Below are 19,171 nucleotides of genomic sequence, written 5' to 3' on the forward strand. Positions count from 1 at the left end.
CTCTCCGTGCATTCTCTTCGACGGTGCTCCGGCAAGACAGGGGTGCAGAGTTCTGCAGAGCCTGCTGGAGACGGGGGTGGGGGTGGGCGGATGGGGTGCGGTGGGGGGAGCAGAGGCTCCAAATTGTGGAGAAGGGGCAGGCCGGATGGCACGTGGAGGGTGTGTGTTCCCCAAGGAGGAGGCGTGGCAGGCTGGCTAGGGGCGGAGAGGGTCCCTAGATTCCAATAAGAAGCCCAGAGGATTCTTGAACTTGGGAATGACAGTGAAAACAAATGATTCAGTAGGAGTCTCCTTGCCACCCCGCCGGTCGTGTGGGTGGGGGTCTGGCCTTGGGAGCAACCGGGGTGGGGGACGGGGCCGCTGAGGGGAACTAAGGCTCGGGGAAGGGCGAGGGGCATTCAGGGGCAGGTGCTCTAGGCGCGGCGAGTCGGCACACGAGGGCAGCCGTTCCCGCCGCCGCCGCCGCCGAGCCGCGCGCAGGCCCGCACTTGCAAGCCCGGGACTGGGGACTTGAAAGCGCCGGGCGCACCGCCCAGACCTGTCCCGCCGGGCGTCACCGCTGCGCTTTCGGCGGGAGCCGTAGGAAAATCCCCCTCTCGCCTCGGGGGCTGGGGGAGGTGCGGGGGCGGAGGGAGGCCACCGGCAGACTCCGGGTGCGGCTGGGGAAGATCTGGAGGGGCCGAAGACATGCCACACGCGGGCCGGGCGTTCCAGGAAGCCGCGCGCTGCCTGCGCCCCAGCACGGTCCCATCCAGCCTTGCAAGCTCCCGGCCTGTCTCATCTTTTCTGATTCCTAGTGTGCACACGGCCGAGGCTCCGATCCGGAAACCTGCCCTGACTGCACTAGTATGGATGTTCGGTGGGGTTTAGAACCGGGGTTCAGGACGCTGCTTCCTTCCAAAAGGGGCGCGCGTAAAAGTTTCCATGCAAGCGCTCTGGGGGAGCCGTTGCCTTCATTGCCCCCTAGAAACCCGCCCGGTGTCCTGCAGCTGTCCGAGTGGGATATGAGACCTCACAGACTGACACCAAAGCATCCATTTTTCAAATCACCCCAATGGGCCAAGAAAGGAAAAGCGGTTTGCAAACTGCTGTTCTGACTATTACCGCTGTATTGGAGCCCGTGTGTGGTTACGGCCCGTGGGAAGGTGGAGCGGGGGTCACTGGGCGCCCGGTCCGCGGGCGGACTCGGAGGCAGGGCCCCGGACCGCGCCCCGCACCTGCTGGCCCCGCCCGCCTGGCGCGGATAAACGAGGCAGCCCGCCCTGTGGGTCAGGTGAGGGGGTAATGGGCGTGGCCTGGTGCTTGAGTGGCAGGCGCGGCGTGCGCTCGGGATGGGGCGTGCGTGCGCACAGGCTCCGCCCCTCGGGCCTCGCAGCGCAGCCGGGCGGGCCCCCGGCTCGCCGGGGCGGTGGCGGCGCTGAGGAAGGCGGGCCGGGGCGGGGCGGCCGAGCGGCCGGGGCGGGGCCGCATTCGAGCCCCGCGTCCCGCTCCCATGGCCGCCCCCGGCTCCCCGCGCTGCCCCCTCTCCCCCGGGCCGCGCCCCGGGGCCCCGCACTGACGGCCCATGGCGCCGCCCGCCGCCCGCCTCGCCCTGCTCTCCGCCGCCGCGCTCACGCTGGCGGCCCGGCCCGCGCCCAGCCCCGGTCTCGGCCCCGGACCCGGTGAGTGAGCGACCCCCGGCGCTCGTTCTGCGCGGAGCCCGCCCGAGCGGCGACGCGAGCCGACTCGCTGGGGGAGCCCGTTCCCTCCCGCCTCGGGACCCCTTTCCCAGGCCCCTCAGCGACGCCCCGGGGCCCGGTGGTGTCCTCCGCCTCAGGACTTGGTACTTCTCAGCGACGCCCCTAGGCCAGGACGCTGCCTCAGTGCCTTCGGGAACCCCTTCTCTCTAGTCCGTCAGCGACGCCCCCCACCCCGGGCTGAGCCGTCTCCTCTGTTTCAGGACCCGGGACCCCGCCGCCCAAGTGCTTCATTCTGTCCCCGGGCCGCCCCCCTGTACCCCAGTACTTCCTGGGATCCCCAAGTCTCGGAGGCTGCCCCCGGGCCGGCCCCCCTGCACCCCAGTACCTCCTGGGATCCCCAAGTCTCGGAGGCTGCCCCCGGGCCGGCCCCCCCTGCACCCCAGTACCTCCTGGGAACCCCAAGTCTCGGAGGCTGCCCCCGGGCCGGCCCCCCTGCACCCCAGTACCTCCTGGGATCCCCAAGTCTCTCGGAGGCTGCCCCCGGGCCGGCCCCCCTGCACCCCAGTACCTCCTGGGATCCCCAAGTCTCTCGGAGGCTGCCCCCGGGCCGGCCCCCCCTGCATCCCAGTACCTCCTGGGATCCCCAAGTCTCTCGGAGGCTGCCCCCGGGCCGGCCCCCCTGCACCCCAGTACCTCCTGGAATCCCCAAGTCTCTCGGAGGCTGCCCCCGGGCCGGCCCCCCTGCACCCCAGTACCTCCTGGGATCCCCAAGTCTCTCGGAGGCTGCCCCCGGGCCGGCCCCCCCTGCATCCCAGTACCTCCTGGGATCCCCAAGTCTCTCGGAGGCTGCCCCCGGGCCGGCCCCCCTGCACCCCAGTACCTCCTGGAATCCCCAAGTCTCTCGGAGGCTGCCCCCGGGCCGGACGCCCCCTGCAGCCCGGTACCTGCGAGGATCCCGTCCCCGAGTCTCAGCGACAGACCTCTGGCTGGGACGGCTGCCCCACATCAGGACACCGCACCCCTCCTCTCAAGACCCCCCAGCGACACCCGCCTCGGGCCGGGACCCCTCCTCCTGCCTACCCCGGTGGACCCAGGCGCCTCCCCGCTGGAGCGGCCGCCCAACCCCTGTCTCCGCCTGGGTCCCCGCCGAGCCCGCTCGCCCCACACCTAGCTTCTTGTGGAGCGACTCGTCCGCCCCGCTAGGGTCAGGTCAGGGTCCTCGGGCGACCTGCTGTGCCCGGCCAGGACGCCCCCTCCCTGCCCCCCGGGGCTGCTTTGAACTTGCCCGTGACTCAGGTTATGGCTCCGTGGGGAGGATGGGAGGGAAACTTCCCCGCTACAGAGCTCCTGCTGAGAGTGCACGGCGGGGGGGCCCCCTGGCTTGGGTAACCCCATACTTTAGAGAGGTCGCCTGCTCCCCAGGCAAACCCAGGTCTTCCCTAGGTGGGGGGCCCTGGCTGGGGCTGAGATGGGACTTAGCTTCTCCACTCTGCTTTCCTCACGGTAGATGCCTTCCAAGTTGACGAGCGAGCAGCAGGGTGTTCCCTGGTGGGGCTGGGTTTCTGTGCGCGTCATAGACCTTTGTGAAAGGCATGGGAAGGGTTCATTACCTCTGTCACCGGAGTGGGAAAACCGGACCCAGAGTCACAGCCGGGACCTTGCTGGTGGCAGAGAACTCAGCTGCTGTGTTTACTCATCCACTTGGATTAGTGAAAAGGCTTGGACTTGCTGTTGGTCCCTTACTGTGTGACACTGGCTGTGCCTCCAGTTCCCTGAGCCTCAGTCACGTTTGGGAAGGGGGCGGGGGGAATGATAACTCCTTTGCGGGATGCTGGGAAGAGAACATGATGCACTATAGGTAACACATGGCATGCAGGGAAGGCAGTCAATAAACATATTTTAATAATCCCTTTTATAGTGCTTCACAGTTCATCAAGTGCTAGACACCTCATTTGCCCCCGGACTGCTCTGAGCTTCCCGTGCGGTTAATCCCCACAAAAGGCAAAGCTTGGCGTTAGATCAGTAGAACGGGGTCTCCAAGTGCTGTAAACCTGAGGCGCGCAGTAAGTGGTTTCGGAGTGTTCACTGCCTTCGGAGGGACTCCTACAATTTGATCACTGCTACTGTCTGCCATATGTGAGGAGGGAGGGAGGAGGGAGGGACATTCTCAGAGCCAGGATATGTCAACAGAGCCGTCACCTAGTAACCCCTTAGCTCCAGTTTGCCATCTGCGTGTTCAGGATTGCATGTCCTCTACAGAGAGGCAGGGAGGGTGGAAACAGACTGGGTCCCCTCCTGCAAAGGGCAGGCGTGAGCTGTCGTGTGCTTACGCTTGTGGCAGGTGCAGTCCTTCTCCCAGGTGCTTTGCTTTGCAAGGGTCCGATGCAGCAGCATTGGGTGTGGTTTTTATCAGGAGTCTGGGATAGGGGCAAATAAATAACTATAGTGAAATGATTTATGATAAGTGACAGTCCTCAAACATGGGTGCTTCTAGTCCCAGAAGCAGTTTGGGGAAGATACCATACAGTCATCCGCATCACTTCCTGTTGAGAAACTGCCCGCTCGTTTTTAAAATCCTTTCCGATAAAAAACCACGTTTTCTTTGAGGATATGCCAAGCTTACCATTTTTACATTTCGTGATACTGTAATTTTCTCTAAAATTTTGTGGATGGAAAAAATTATTCCAATACTTATATTCTGCACAATTTTGTAATATTTAAATTACTGGTGGTTTGCATTTTTGAATGCTGACTTTATAAACACAGTTAGCTCATTCCCCATCAATGCTACTTCTAATTACAGTGTAGCTAACCCCAAATGATCCTCCTTTCTTCTCCCCCATTCTTTCCTAGAGATTCTCTCCCTTCTTTCACTACTGATAAGAAGGAAGATAGAGGTTAATGGGAGCTAGAGGAAGGCAGCCAGGGTCCTGGGGCCCGTGGGCTTCAGAGTGGGCTCCCGGCATAGGGCACAGGTGGAAGCGGGGAAGTTTCATGGGTGTTTTTCTGAATTTGGGAGCTCTCAGGCATGTGTCAACAGTTTCTCTGCTTAAGCTGTATAAATCTAAACCGATGCTCATTCTTTTCTAACTCTTCGTCTGGAATGTGTCCTATCAGCCCAGAGCATGTCCTGCCATAAAAGCTGTGAGTTGGGTGAACATTAAGACATCAACAGAGGGCTGGCTCTCTTGGGACTTGCTTAATGCCCATAGAAGTCCCTGTAGGAGCCTGGGGGCTGAGACAGTGAGGGAGTGGAAGCAGATCCCCACACATGCCAGTTACCAAAGGGCTCCTCTCGGAGTGTTTTAAGAAACTCCATTTTGACCTGGTGTCAGGGCACTCTGATCCTTTCGTGAAAAGTTGTCTCAGTCTCTGGACAAACTATTTAAATGTTAGAGATATGCAGTGAACACTTTGATTTGTCTTAAAACAAGAAAGCGTTTCACTTAGGTTCACTGCCAACAAACAGCAATTTGGTTCACTCTGTAGATCTTATTGAAACACTGGTGGTTCCCCATAGTGGGACTAAAAGCCATGAACAATTAAGATAAAATATATTACTTTAAAATAGCCTCAAAATATACAGATTGGAAACTTCTGGTGGTGGGCCATACACCATCTTTAGAACTGGGAAGGCTGGAATGCCACCCGCAGCTCTAGGTCCGGTGTGGACACACATTTTTCATGAAGGGTGAGACAGTAAATAACTGGGGCTTTGTGAACCACATACTGTCTGTTGCAGCTACGCAACTTCACAGGACAAAAACAGCTATAGACAAAATGTAAATGAACAGGTGTGGTTGTGTTCCAGTAAAACACTATGGATACTGAAATTTGAATTTCACATTTTTTTTCTGTGTCACAAAATATTGTCATTTTTTTCAGAATTAAAAAAGTTGAAAACCCAGTCTTAGCTTGCAGGTCCACAGGCTGTACTTCGCCAAGTCTTGCACTAGTTCCATGTCTATTGATTTTTTTTCAATGTTCAGTGGTCTGGAAAAGGTGATATGGAGGCCTGATTTTGGTAAATGATGAATCTTTTCTCATTTATTGTTAACTGACATCAAACGGGAGAAAAGGTTGAAATGGTAAACTTTATATTCTAGCAGAAAGAGGTATGTATGAAGAAAAGTTCAGGCATATACATGTGAGTCTTTAATATGACTTTTTTAAAAAATGGCTTTAAAGAGAGATTCCGTGGGGTCCAGAAGACACAGCCTGCCTTGCTTCGTTCAGCTGGACCTGCAGTTGTAGCTAACCATGGAGCGACCTGCTTCTCAGAGGAAAGGCCAGGCAGCAGGTGGCACCAGCCCTGAGACATAGGAAACCAGCGAGAAGGGGGAAAAAAGAAGAAAGCAGACCTCTGCCACTTTGCTAAGCAGTTAACTCTTATTTCCATAGCAGGACTGTTGTATTTAAAGTCTTAAAGGCAAAAAAACCAACCCAACAATGTGCTTAGCATGGCCGATTATGTTGCTTTAATTAAAACATTTTTTGAAAAAGCAAAATGAAACATTCAAACATACCAAGTTGATTGTGTTTGTCCTGCGGGACAGTTAATGCAAAACACTTGAGAGAGGCCGGAAGTTTGGATCTGTAGCTTTTGCCTGGGTTTTTGCAGAATCAGGCCAACACAGAAGGAAGTTGGTGTGTCCCTTGGCAAACCAACCATCCACGTTTTGAGGTGAGATCCCCAGCACCAGGATACCCTCTTGGCAGGTTTAGTTCCATGCATGTTCAGCGTGACCTTGAGAGACAGCTGGAACCTGGAAGTGTTCCTCGAGGGGGAGGGGGAGCGGTTTCAGGTCCCTGTTTTTTCTCCTTCCCCTGCCTTCATTGCCTTCCTCCCGGGCGGCAGTGCTTCTGCCCCGACCTCACCCTCTGAGACACTGGATTCCGACTGAGCAGGAGAAGGAAAGAGACCATTGTAGAGATGTCAGGTGGGTGTGCCGATGCCTCGCAGATTGCCACTCTGCAGAAATGTGCCTTTTCCTCCTCTCAGGGAATCCTCCACCACCACCACCACACACACACACACACACACACACACAACCTTCCTTTATTTTAAGTCTTCTTTCTAGGTAAACACCTCCCTAGCCTGGACTTGTACCAGACTGAAGAGGAATGAAGAGCCGGGCGCTAGGAAGCACCTTGGCAGACAAAAGATTTCAGGCCACCTCACAGGCAGAGTTGCTCCTCTCCCTCCCAGTTATACAAGAGGACCCTCCCTGGGCTGCCCCTCTGCTGGGCCCAGCTTCTAGTTTCCCTTGCCACGGATTTAATCCCTGGCAAGAAGCCAGAGCATTAAACTTTTATTGTTCAATTTACCACAAGGGCGGGGCCCTGCTTCTAGTGGGCTGAGGAGGCTGCAGCCGCTTCCAAACCAAGTGTCACACCACATTAGCAACTGCGCACTCTGAGGACGGCATTGCATTCAGTTTGGTTAGGTTTTTGGTGAGAACCAGAACAGCGTGCTCACACTTAAAGTTTGAAAGCCAGGACGTAGTGCAGACGGCATAGGCGGCTTTTAAAGATGACGCCCGACAGTTGACGCTGTCAGCAGGTTCTGCTGACTGCCTGGTGTCTTTGCACCACGCACCTTCCTGAGTGCCCCGACGTCAGATGGAAACATGGCGACCAAGTGGATCTCCTCTGGGATAGCAGGACTGCTGGCCAATCCCAGCACAGTATGGAAATTACTTGCTGCTGTTCAATCTATAAAAATTCATCTTCAAAGAAAATTATTGGGCTGGTAAAAATATTTTTAATAATGACCACAGAAGCCATATTTGTTTTCCTTTGATGTTCTTCCGAAGACTCTTCTGGTTCTAATCATATTGTTCCCACATAAAATAGAGTGGAAATCTACAATAATAAAATCCCTATCCCTCCGTCTATGGGGAAACAAACAGGATGGGGACTGTCTTTTTAAGGGGCTTTCCCCTGCCCTCTCCCCAGACTCAAAGCCTCTATTACTGGTGGGTGTTTTGGCATCAGTTAAGGGCCTTCAATCCTTCCCTTCCTCCATGTTTTGCTCTTTCATTAAAGTGTTTCTGTTGTCTAATTATATCCTTTCAATCAAATTAGAGACTACAGCATCTGGTGAGGGCCCTAACTGCTGCCATCTGCACCTCGCACACGCAGGCCTCTTCAGCTGAGAATCGCTCAGCTTCCAAATGGCAGGAAGAGATTTGGAAAAAGTTTAGTTGGAGGAGAGTTTGACTTAAAAGGCACATCTTCAAAGGCTGGGTGCGACGCCCTGCTCGCTGTGATGTGTGCTCGGCCGTACGGAGCGTCACTGGCTCGCTTCACCGAGACTTCTCCAGCGATTCCGGCAGGGGAAGGCTGTCTCAGCTGGGAGGATCAGGCCTTCTCCTCCCTGTTGTGGGCTTGCAGGGGCCCAGGCAGAGCTGAGAATGCCTCTCTTGAGAGCAATCTTTTGTTATGTGACCACTGGTTAATGGATGTGACACTTTTCTGTTTATTTGACCATTTCTTCTGACCCAGTGATTTCAACTGGAGGAGATTTCGCCCCCAAGGGATATTTTGCAATACTTGGAGGCGTTTTTTCACCATCTCAGCTGAGGGCGGACTGCTGGCATGAAGCAGGTAGAAGCCAGGGATGCCGCTGAACGTGCCAGAAGGCCCGGGCTTGTCCTGGAGGTCAGTGGTGTGCAGGCTGAGACACTGTCCTGTGTCATTCTCTTGTCCTTCGTGCAGTTTTCTCTCCTGAGAAAGCAGATTCTCCACTGTCCACGTCCAAACTCCGTAAGTGTTTCTGAGAACAGTGTTGGAGAAACGAGTGGAGTGAGGAGGCCTGTGATTCACTGTCTTTCCACTCTCTCACCCAATTACATTTGAGTCTCAGATAAACCCCAAAGCATTGTTTCAGTACATTTCAATTTACCTGCATTTTTTTTTTATTTGCTAAATCTGGCTACCCTATTCCAGATCCATAAAACATCACGTGAAACTTCACAACCAAAATGAACCTGTGGGCCACCATCTGCCCTTACTTCTGTTGCTGGGTGGCAAGAGAGGACAGCACTGCCAGTGCCTGCCTGTTCATAAGCCGGTGCCGCATGGAGTCCTTCCTTCTGCGTGAAGCTGTCTCCCTCTTGGAACTCCTGACAGCTGTCTCTTGAGTCATATTTGTATGCTGGGACCAGTCACCAAGGGCTTATCAATGCCTGCCGTGTGCCCAGTGTCTGCGACCAGGACTCATCCCTGTGCCCGTTCACAGAAAACCTCAGCTTTTGTGCTTCAGGTTTCTCTTCGAAGATGTGCTCTAGAGACAGCAGCTCCTGGACCAGCTGACGAAGCTGGAAAGTCCGGAGTCTGCTCTCCGCAGAGCACTGGCCGCCCCACCACAGTCAGCAGTGTGAAACTTGTCCAGAAGCTGGACTGCTTCCGGGTCTGATGGAGAGCTGCAGATAGGGCAGAATAGGACTGTGCAAGAGATAATGGAAAAGGGTGTCGATTCGAGCAAGGTGTGCTCCAAACAAACTCAGAATGTAAAAATGTATATTTGTTAAAAAGGGGACGGATTATTGCTCCATTAGCCCATCATCAATGTCAATGATTTCCTTTAAATAGCGGAGTCCCCTGGTGTAAGTAGCCAACATTTTACTCTGAGATACTCAGTTTCCATAAACATTCCGGGAACTTCTCCTAGGTCGTTGCTAGGTCTAGGTCCTGAGGCTGGCCTAGAAGCCGAGGCACTCTGACTGTGTCTGTAGTGGGCACGTTTCCAGTTCCCCAGTCACCTGCTTCCCTCACTCAGCAGACGTTTGTCAGGTGCCTTCTGTGTGTGGTCTGTAATTGCTGAGCACGCGAAGATGAGTAAGATGTTCGAGAAGCTCATGGGCTGCTGGAAACAGGACCAGGTGCCTTTTCAGCAATTACAGTAGATGAGTTGTGCGGCAGGTGCTGTGGGACTTGTTTTGGATCTCTGACTCTTTTTTTTTTTTTTAATGTATTTATTATTTACTTGAAAGGCAAAGTTACAGAGAGGCAGAGGCAAAGAGAGAGAGAGAGAGAGAGAGATGTCTTCCATTCACTGGTTCACTCCCCAAATGGCTGCAACAGCCAGAGCTGGGTTGATCTAAAACGAGGAAGCCAGGAGCTTCTTCTGGGTCTTCCACATGGGTACAGGGGCCCAAGGATTTGGACCATCTTCTACTGCTTTCCCAGGGGCCCAGCAGAGAGCTGGATCAGAAGTGCAGCAGCCGGGACTCACACTGGCGCCCACATAGGATGCCAGCACTGCAGGCGGCAGCTTTACCCAATAAGTCGTAGCACCGGCACCTGGATCTCTGATCTCTACCGGGGTCTTCAGGTTAAGCGTTCTTTTATTTTTTCCTTAAACATTTATTTATTTATTTGAAAGAGTTACTGGAGTGGGGGAAACAGAAACAGAGAGAGAAAAGAGAGAGAGTGAATCTTTGATTCACTGGTTCACTCCCCAAATGACAGCAACACATGGAGCTGGGCTGATCCGAAGCCAGGAGCCAGGAACTTCTTCCAGGTCTGCCACGAGGGTGCAGAGGCCCAAGGACTTGGGCCATATACTGCTTTCTCAGGCGTATTAACAGGGAGCTGGACCAGGAGTAGAGTAGCCAGGACTCGAACCAGCACCTACATGGTATATGGCTTTATCCTCTATGCCACAGCACTAGCCCCTAGGTTAAGCATTCCTAATCTAAAAATCCAAAACCCAAAACATTTTGAGCAACGACACGACACCTGAATTCATTTGACAGTTCCCAGTTCAAAACATAGGTACTGGGCAGGCATTGTGAACTGGATTAAGCTGCCCCTTGGGATGCCTGCGTCCCATAGCAGAATGCTGGCGTGAGTTCTGGCTCCTCTGCTTCTGATCCAGCTTCCTGCTAACGCTTCTGAGAAGCTGGTGGATGATGGCCCAAGTGCTTGGCTCCCTGCCGCCCATGTGGGAGAACTGGATGGAGTTCCAGGCTCCTGGCTTCAACTTAACCAGCCCTGGCTATTGCAGGCATTTGGGGAGTGAGCCAGCAGAAGAGGATCCATCTCTTTCCTTCTCTCTCTCACTTTGCCTTTCAAAAAAAAAAAAAAAAAACCTTTAAAAAGTAAAAAGCATGCAAAAAAATATATATAAAATCACCTTCAGGTTATATGTGTAAGGTATAAATGAAAAATAAATTAGTTTTGTACTTAGGCTTGAGTGCTCTTCCCAAGATATCTCATTATGTCTATGCTGATAGTCTAAAATCTGAAAAAAATATGAAATTTGAATCACTTCTGATCCCCAGCATTTTGGATTTGTGGTGTCATCTCTTCTATACCCAGAGCTTTCAAATGGTTCTCTACCTTGTATCTTGCTTTTTGTTTTCTTTAGTTCTTTTTTTTTGCCTCTTTTTTTTTTTTTAAGATTTATTTATTTATTTGAAAGAGTTACGGAGAGAGAGGAGAGGCAGAGAGAGAAAGAGGTCTTCCTTCCAATAGTTCACCCCCAGATGGCCGCAATGGCCAGAGTTACGCCGATCTGAAGCCAGGAGCCAGGAGCTTCTCCCGGGTCTCCCACACAGGTGCAGGGGCCCTAGGACTTGGGCCATCTTCTACTGCTTTCCCAGGCTATAGCAGAGAGCTGGATAGGAAGTGGAGCAGCTGGGTCTTGAACTGGCACCCATATGGGATGCTGGTGCTCAGGCCAGGGCGTTAACCCGTTGCGCCACAGCGCCAGCCCCTTCTTTAGTTCTGACTTATAATAAACTGAGGTATACCCTTCAGAAAGCTGGACTTGGAGCTTTCAAATATTTCATTCATCCTGTGTCCTAATCTGGGAACTTTGTAGTGTGCAATTCTAGTTTAAGATCGAGGTGGATATTTATAAATAAATATCTAAAGTAGATCTGTTTGTACTTATTATGTCCAAACACTTGACGCTGGCAGAGCATGACTGAATATGTTCTGTTCTTTCTGATGGTAAAGTCCATCAAGGTACTTTGGTGAACGATGAAATGTTTTTTCTTAGCATTCTATTGAGCTGGTGTCTTCTGACCGAGTTGTGGCTTAATCTCTCAGTATATGTTACAGAGCTAGATGCTGATAGGTTAACGATTTTTTTTTTTTTTTGACATGTAGAATCACAGACAGTGAGAGAGAGAGAGACAGAGAGAAAGGTCTTCCTTCTGTTGGTTCACTCCCCAAATGGCCGCCATGGCCGGTGCTGTGCCAATTTGAAGCCAGGAGCCAGGTGCTTCCTCCTGGTCTCCCATGCAGGTGCAGGGGCCCAAGCACTGGGCCCATCCTCCACTGCTTTCCCAGGCCACAGTAGAGAGCTGGACTGGAAGAAGAGCAACCAGGACTAGAAGCTGGCACCCATATGCCATGTCGGTGCCGCAGGCGGAGGATTAGCCTAGTGGGCCACGGCGCTGGCCCCTGATCCTTTTTTTTTTTTTTTAAGATTTATTTATTATTTTATTTATTTGAATGACAGAGTTACAGAGAGAGGTAGAGACAGAGAGACAGGAGTCTTCCATCCGCTGGTTCACTCCCCAGATGGCTGCAGTGGCCAGAGCTGCACTGATCTGAAGCCAGGAGCCAGGAGCTTCTTCCAGGTCTCCCACACAGGTCCAGGGGCCCAAGCACTTGGACCATCTTCTGCTGCTTTCGCAGGCCATAGCAGAGAGCTGGATCGGAGAGGGAGCAGCCGGGACTAGAACCATATGGGGTGCTGACGCTTCAGGCCAGGGCTTTAACCCACTGTGCCACAGCACTGGCCCTTAATGATCCTTTATCTCAAAAACTATCTTTTTGTCTTCAGTTTGATGACTATATGTGTTTATAATATCCCAAATGATAACTAGAAATTCCTTAAGCACTGCTGCTTATTTGTAGTGACTGTTTCCAGCACAGACAGCTACCCTCTCACAGCAATGGCTGTGGCATGTTTTCCAGTGGGTCCTGCCTGGGTAGGAGGGAGCAAATTCAAGATGAGAGCCAGATGGGAAAAGAGTAGCACCCACGCCATTGTGTGCTGGGCCTTCTCTGTCTCAGCAATATTTGTTTTCTGAAATTTTACTTAGCAAGTAACAATTATTTTACAAATAATGACAAATGTTTTCATGTGTTTTCCAAATTTAAACTTCTAATCTTCTCCTTACGGTAGATTCAATATTTCTTGGAATGGTCTTTTAAGTAATTAAAATTTCATCTGTTAATAGCAATTATGAAATTAGAGATTCAAATAGGAGACTTCAAGCCCCCTTCCAACAGTATAAATTCTTTAGTTTTGAGAGGCACAGCCTTGTCTTCCGTTACTGTTTTTAATTAAGGACACCGTCTCCCTAAGTGAAAAAGAAGATCTAGAAGGTGTCTTAGGGGCAGGCATTTGGTGCAGTGGTTGAGTCTGTGCTTGCAATGCCTGCATCCCATATCAGAATGCCTGGTTCAAGTTCTGGTTCCTTTTGCATCCAGTCAACTTCCTGCTAATGGGCACACCCTTGGAGGCAGCAGTGATGCCTCACGTACCTGGGTCCTTGCCACCCACCTGGGAGACCTGGATTGAGTTCCAGCCTCCTGTTTCAGCCTTCCCAGCCCTGTCTGCTGCCGCTGCTGGGGGAGTGAAACAGCGGGTGGAAGATTCTCTCTTTCTCTGCCTTTCAAAGTAATTAATTAAATAAATACATTTTAACCAATTTTCTAAAATAAAGGTATTTTAATGGAAAAGCTACTGAAAAACTTTAAAAGCTTTAAAAACTACAGTGATTATTTCTGTGGCAATCCTACTTGGGCAGAAGTACAGCTTGGTCTGTGATCATTATGTGCTGTTAATATGTAACCCAAGAACATGATGCATGAATGTCTGCCTTGATTTTTAGATGGCTGAATTTATGGCTGATTGAGTTCTTGAAAAGAAACTAAGATTAACTGCAAAACAACATGTTTTCAAGATATCTTTAGGGGCCAGCAGGTTTAGAGGTTTAGAGGTTTAAGCAGCCATCTGCAGTGCCGGTTTAAGTCCCGGCTGCTCCACTTCTGATCGAGCTCCCTGCTAATGCGCCTGGGAAAGCAGCAGAGGGTAGCCCATGTGCTTGGCCCCTGCACCCACATGAGAGACCCAGAAGAAGCTCCTGGCTCCTGGCTTTGGTTTGGCCCAGCCCTGGCCCTTGTGGCCATTTGGAGAGTGAACCAGCATGTCCTGTCTCTTTCTGTAACTCTGTCTTTCAAATAAATAAATACATAAAAGATATATTTTAAAAAATTTGAGAGATGGAAAGATCTTCATCTGTTGGTTTCCTCCCCCACTACCCACAACAACTAGGGCAGGGGAAGGCTTAAACTGAATGCCGACTCAGTCTGGGCCTCCTATATGTGTTGCAGGGACTCAAGTACTCCATCCATCATCTGTCTCCAGGAGCGTGCATTAGCAGAAAGCTGAACCAGAAGTGGGGTAGCTGAGACTGGTACCAGGCACTTCAGTATGGATGAGAGCATCCCAAGCAGAAACTTAGTTGCTGCAGCAAATACCTGCTCCTAAAAATTTTTTATTTATTTATTTATTTATTTATTTATTTTGACAGGCAGAGTGGACAGTGAGAGAGAGAGACAGAGAGAAAGGTCTTCCTTTTGCCGTTGGTTCACCCTCCAATGGCCGCCACGGCCGGCGCGCTGCGGCCGGCGCACCGTGCTGATCTGATGGCAGGAGCCAGGAGCCAGGTGCTTTTCCTGGTCTCCCATGGGGTGCAGGGCCCGAGCACTTGGGCCATCCTCCACTGCACTCCCTGGCCACAGCAGAGAGCTGGCCTGGAAGAGGGGTAACCGGGACAGAATCCGGCATCCCGACCGGGACTAGAACCTGGTGTGCCGGCGCCGCTAGGCGGAGGATGAGCCTAGTGAGCCGCGGCGGCGGCCCTAAAAATTTTTTATTGTGGGAATTTAAGACGTAGAAAAATAGAAGAAAGTTAGTAAGTTATGTGTATCTATCACCCAGCTTCCATAATTATCAATATTATTTCACCTCTACCTGCTTTCTTCTCACTAGATTATTATTTTTAATAACTTTTTAAAAACATTTTAAAGTACCTCTTTATTTTATTTTATTTTTTTTTTGACAGGCAGAGTGGACAGTGAGAGAGAGAGACAGAGAGAGAAAGGTCTTCCTTTGCCGTTGGTTCACCCTCCAATGGCCGCCGCTGCAGCCGGCGCACCGCGCTGATCCTGGCAGGAGCCAGGAGCCAGGTGCTTTTCCTGGTCTCCCATGGGGTGCAGGGCCCAAGCACCTGGGCCATCCTCCACTGCACTCCCTGGCCATAGCAGAGAGCTGGCCTGGAAGAGGGGCAACCGGGACAGAATCCGGCGCCCCAACCGGGACTAGAACCCGGTGTGCCGGCGCCGCAAGGTGGAGGATTAGCCTATTGAGCCACGGCGCCGGCTCAGTACCTCTTTATTTTTTTTAAAGATTTGGGGCTGGCGCTGTGGTGCAGCAGGTTAACACCCTGGCCTGAAGCGCCAGCATCCCATATGGGTGCTGGTTCAAGTCCTGGCTGCTCCACTTCCGATCCAGCTCTCTGCTGTGGCCTGGGAAAGCAGTAGAAGATGGCCCAACTCCTTGGGCCCCTGCACCCATGTGGGAGACCAGAAGGAAGCTCCTGGCTCCTGACTTCAGATCAGCGCAGCTCTGGCCGTTGCAGCCAATTGGGGAGTGAACCAGCGAATGGATGACCTCTCTCTCTCTTAAAAAAAAAAAAAAAAAAAGAGAGATTTATTTATTTAAAGTCAGAGTTACTCAGAGAGAGAGAGAGAGAGAGAGAGGTCTTAAATTCCCACAAGCAATTGGGCCATCTTCTGCTGCTTTCCCAAGCGCTTTACCGGAGAGCTGGATTGGAAGTGGAACAACTGAGACTTGAACCGGCACTCATAGGGAATGCTGACATTGCAGGCAGCAGGTTAACCTGCTGTACCACAGTGACAGCCCCCAGTTCTAACCATTTTGCTGATAATGGTAGAATTTCATTCTTTTAATAGCTGAATAATATTCCATTGTACATACACACACACAAATTTTCTTTATCCATTCATCTGATGATGGATGCCTTGATTGATACCATATTTTGGCTATTGTGAATAGTGCTGCTATAAACATGGTGGTACAGGTATCTTTTAGATATAGTATGTTCATATCTTTTGGGTATATAGTCAGTAGTGGGATTGTTGGGTCATATGGTGAGTCTATTTCTAGTTTGTTTCTATAAGAAATGTCTGTAGTGTTTTCCACAGTGGCTGCACTAACTTACATTCCCACCAACAGTGTATAAGAGTTTCCTTTTCTTGCCAGCATTTGTTCCTCCCTGCTTTTTGGATAATAGCCATTCTGACAGATGAGGTGCTATATGATTGTGGTTTTGATTTGCATTTCCCTGATGACTACTGATATTGAATCTTTTTTCATGTCCAGGTCCTTTGTTCATTTTTTAACTGGATTGGTTGTTGTTGTTGTTGTTGAGTTTTTTGAGTTGCTGATATATTCTGGATATTAATCCTTTGTCAGATATTTTCTCCCATTCTGTCAGATATCTCTTTAATGATTGTTTCCTTTGCTGTGCAGAGGCTTAGATTATTTTTGAACAAATTTGTTAAATTTGTAAATATTTCAGCATATATCTCTAAATGATAAGGATTTTAAAAAACACACAGTAACAGTACAATTATCACACCTTAAAAAATATGGCCGGCGCCGTGGCTCAATAGGCTAATCCTCCGCTTTGCGGCGCTGGCACACCGGGTTCTAGTCCCGGTCAGGGCGCCGGATTCTGTCCCGGTTGCCCCTCTTCCAGGCCAGCTTTCTGCTATGGCCTGGGAGTGCAGTGGAGGATGGCCCAAGTGCTTGGGCCCTGCACCCATGTGGGAGACCTGGATAAGCACCTGGCTCCTGCCTTCAGATTAGCGTGATGCGCCAGCCACGGCGGCCATTGGAGGGTGAACCAATGGCAAAAGGAAGACCTTTCTCTCTGTCTCTCTCTCTCACTGTCCACTCTGCCTGTCAAAGATTTAAAAAAAAAAAAAAAACAAAACGGGCGGCCAGCACTGTGGTGTAATGGGTAAAGCCGCTGTCTGCAGTGTTGGTATCCCATATGGACACCGGTGTGAGTCCCAGCTGCTCCACTTCTGATCCAGCTCCCTGCTGTGGTCTGGGAAAGCAGTAGAAGATGCCCCAAGTCCCTGGGCCCTTGCACCCGTGTGGGAGATCCAGAAGCTCCTAGTTCCTTGCTTCGGATCGCCTGAACTCTGGCCGTTGTGGTCAGCTGGGGAGTGAACCAGCGGATAGAAGATTTCTCTGTCTCTCTGCCTCTGTCTCTCTGTAACTCTGCCTTTCAAATAAATAAATCAGTACTAAAATAAATTAATAGTAGAGGCGAGGGTTGTGGCGTAGTGGATAAAACGGTTCAAGTCCTGGCTACTCCACTTCTCATCCAGGTGCCCGCTAGTGTGCCTGAGAAAGCAGCAGAAGATGGCCCAAGTGCTTGGGCCCCTGCATCCATGTGGGAGATGCCGACAAAGCTCCTGGCTTCAGACCGGCCCGGTTCCGGCTGTTGTGGCCATTTAGTAAATGAACCAGCAGATGGAAGATCTCTATGTCTCTCCTCTGTCTCTGTCTCTGTCTCTGTCCTTCTCTCTCTCTGTAACTCTGCCTTTCAAATAAATAAATACATCTTTCTAAAAAAATTAACATTCTGTAATGCCATCAAACATCCAGTCGTTTTTCAAATTTCCTTGATTATCTCATTAATATATTTTACAGTTCATTCATAATGTGGGTCCCAAGTCTCTGTTACCCCATCCTTCAGTTCTGCCACCTGCCTCCTGAGCAGTAGATAATAGAACCCACTTTGCAGGGGAGGAATCTGAGAGGATAGGTGAGCACCGGGAGCTTGTAAGCCATAAAGCCGCGGCAGACTGCAGAGCCCTTGGCTTGTACTTTCTGTGCTGTGCCGCATCGTTGCTCTAAGTACAGACGAAGCTTTCCTCGGTTCCCCCTCCCCCCCCCCCCAGGCTGTGCTGTCTGAGCCTGTGTTGCTAAGTGTGAAATGTCGCAAGGCCCCAGGGCTCAGCCTGGAAGTCTGTCCACACAGGGTACTGCTGTCCTCTCCACCTGGAAGGGCTGGTGTGTGTGTGTGTGTGTGTTGGCTACCACATTTCAGCTCTCACCTAAGCCTCCTTCCTCAAGTTCAGACTCACATAGCCATCTGCTTATTCTATATCTCCTCTCAGTTTTCCCAAAGGTGTTTCAAACTTAGCCTGTCCAAAACTAAACCTTAATTTCACTGCCAACACGCTGTCCCCCCCGAACCCCCTTTCCTCTGTAGTAAATGGCCTCACTACTCACCCTGTTGCTCTGGCCCCAAACTTGGTGTTCTCTACCCCACCCCTGTTTCTCCCAGACCCTGTGTCCCAGCAAATGCTTTTGGCTCTACCCTCAGAACATATGTGGCACAGCAGGTTAAACTGCCACCAGTGCAGCATCCCATGTGGGTGTCATATCAAGTCCCGGCTATTTTACTTCCAATCCGACTCCCTGCTAATGTGCCTGGGAAAGCAACAGAAGGTGTCTCAAGTGCTTGGGCCCCTGCCACCCACATGGGGGACCTGGATAGCGCTCCTGGCTTCAGCCTGGCCCAGTCTCAGCCATTGCAGCCATTTGGGGAGTAAACTAGTGGGTGGAAAGATCTCTCTCTCTCTTTCTGTTTCTCCCTCTTTTTAACTTTGTTTTTCAAATACATGCATGAATAAATCTTTAAAATCTATCTATTATCTAGAGTCTCACCACTTGCCAGCACCCCACAGCGGCCATCCTTCCTTCTAACCGCCCTGCGGTAACCCCAGTCCACCCCTTGCCTTTCTGCAGCGCTCCCTCCACCCACAGCTGGACAGCTCTGTGAAAAGCTAAGTCAGATCGTGTTATTTCTCTGCTCAAAACCCTCCAGAGGCTTCTCCTCACACCCAGAACAAAAACCAAAATCTAGTTTATGTAACCCTAGAGACCTTCCTGCCCCTCCCTGTCGCTCACCCCCTCCAGCGATGCCAGAGGAGCCGCTTCCCAGTTCCAAAACCTGCCCGGAACAGCGCTGCACGCGGGGCTTCGCACTTGCTGGGCCCTTGCCCGTGATGCTCTTTCACCGCCTCCCTGTGGTTTGCTTTTGCTCCCTCCCTTCATCCACCTCTCTGCTCAGGTGTCTCCTCTCCAGGCCCCTGCCCCACTCTGTCCACAGGAGAACCCCCACCATCCCACTGTGCCCCCTTTACCCCATTGTTCCCTATGGCACTTACACTGGCTGATGCTCCATTATGACTGTGCACTCCTGTTAGCATGTACGCTCCATAAACATAGGGGCCTCGGTGCTGTGATGCTGCCAGGCACAATAGTAAGTCTTGAATCAATATTTGTAAAATGAAATATGACTAATATCCTAGACATTAGATCTATTGCCTTCACTCATTCTCTTTTATTGAAT

The 19,171-nt window shown here is 51.4% G+C and overlaps 1 protein-coding gene across 2 annotated transcripts in view; it reads left to right on the forward strand.

Annotated features, from left to right (window-relative positions):
* Nucleotides 1–1,421: 1,421 nt before the first annotated feature.
* Nucleotides 1,422–19,171, forward strand: part of KREMEN1 (kringle containing transmembrane protein 1) — a 68,852-nt gene continuing 51,102 nt past the window's right edge. Inside the window, exon 1 of one of the 2 annotated variants that reach the window (XM_008274630.4) lies at nt 1,422–1,661. In XM_008274630.4, the coding sequence (XP_008272852.1) occupies nt 1,565–1,661 (97 nt within the window). In that variant the 5' untranslated portion in view covers nt 1,422–1,564. The remainder of the gene's footprint in view (nt 1,662–19,171) is intronic. The other variant, XM_070065775.1, reaches the window with a different exon arrangement.

The sequence above is a fragment of the Oryctolagus cuniculus genome, chromosome 21, assembly GCF_964237555.1.
Source record: "Oryctolagus cuniculus chromosome 21, mOryCun1.1, whole genome shotgun sequence".
Taxonomy (NCBI): Eukaryota; Metazoa; Chordata; class Mammalia; order Lagomorpha; family Leporidae; genus Oryctolagus; species Oryctolagus cuniculus.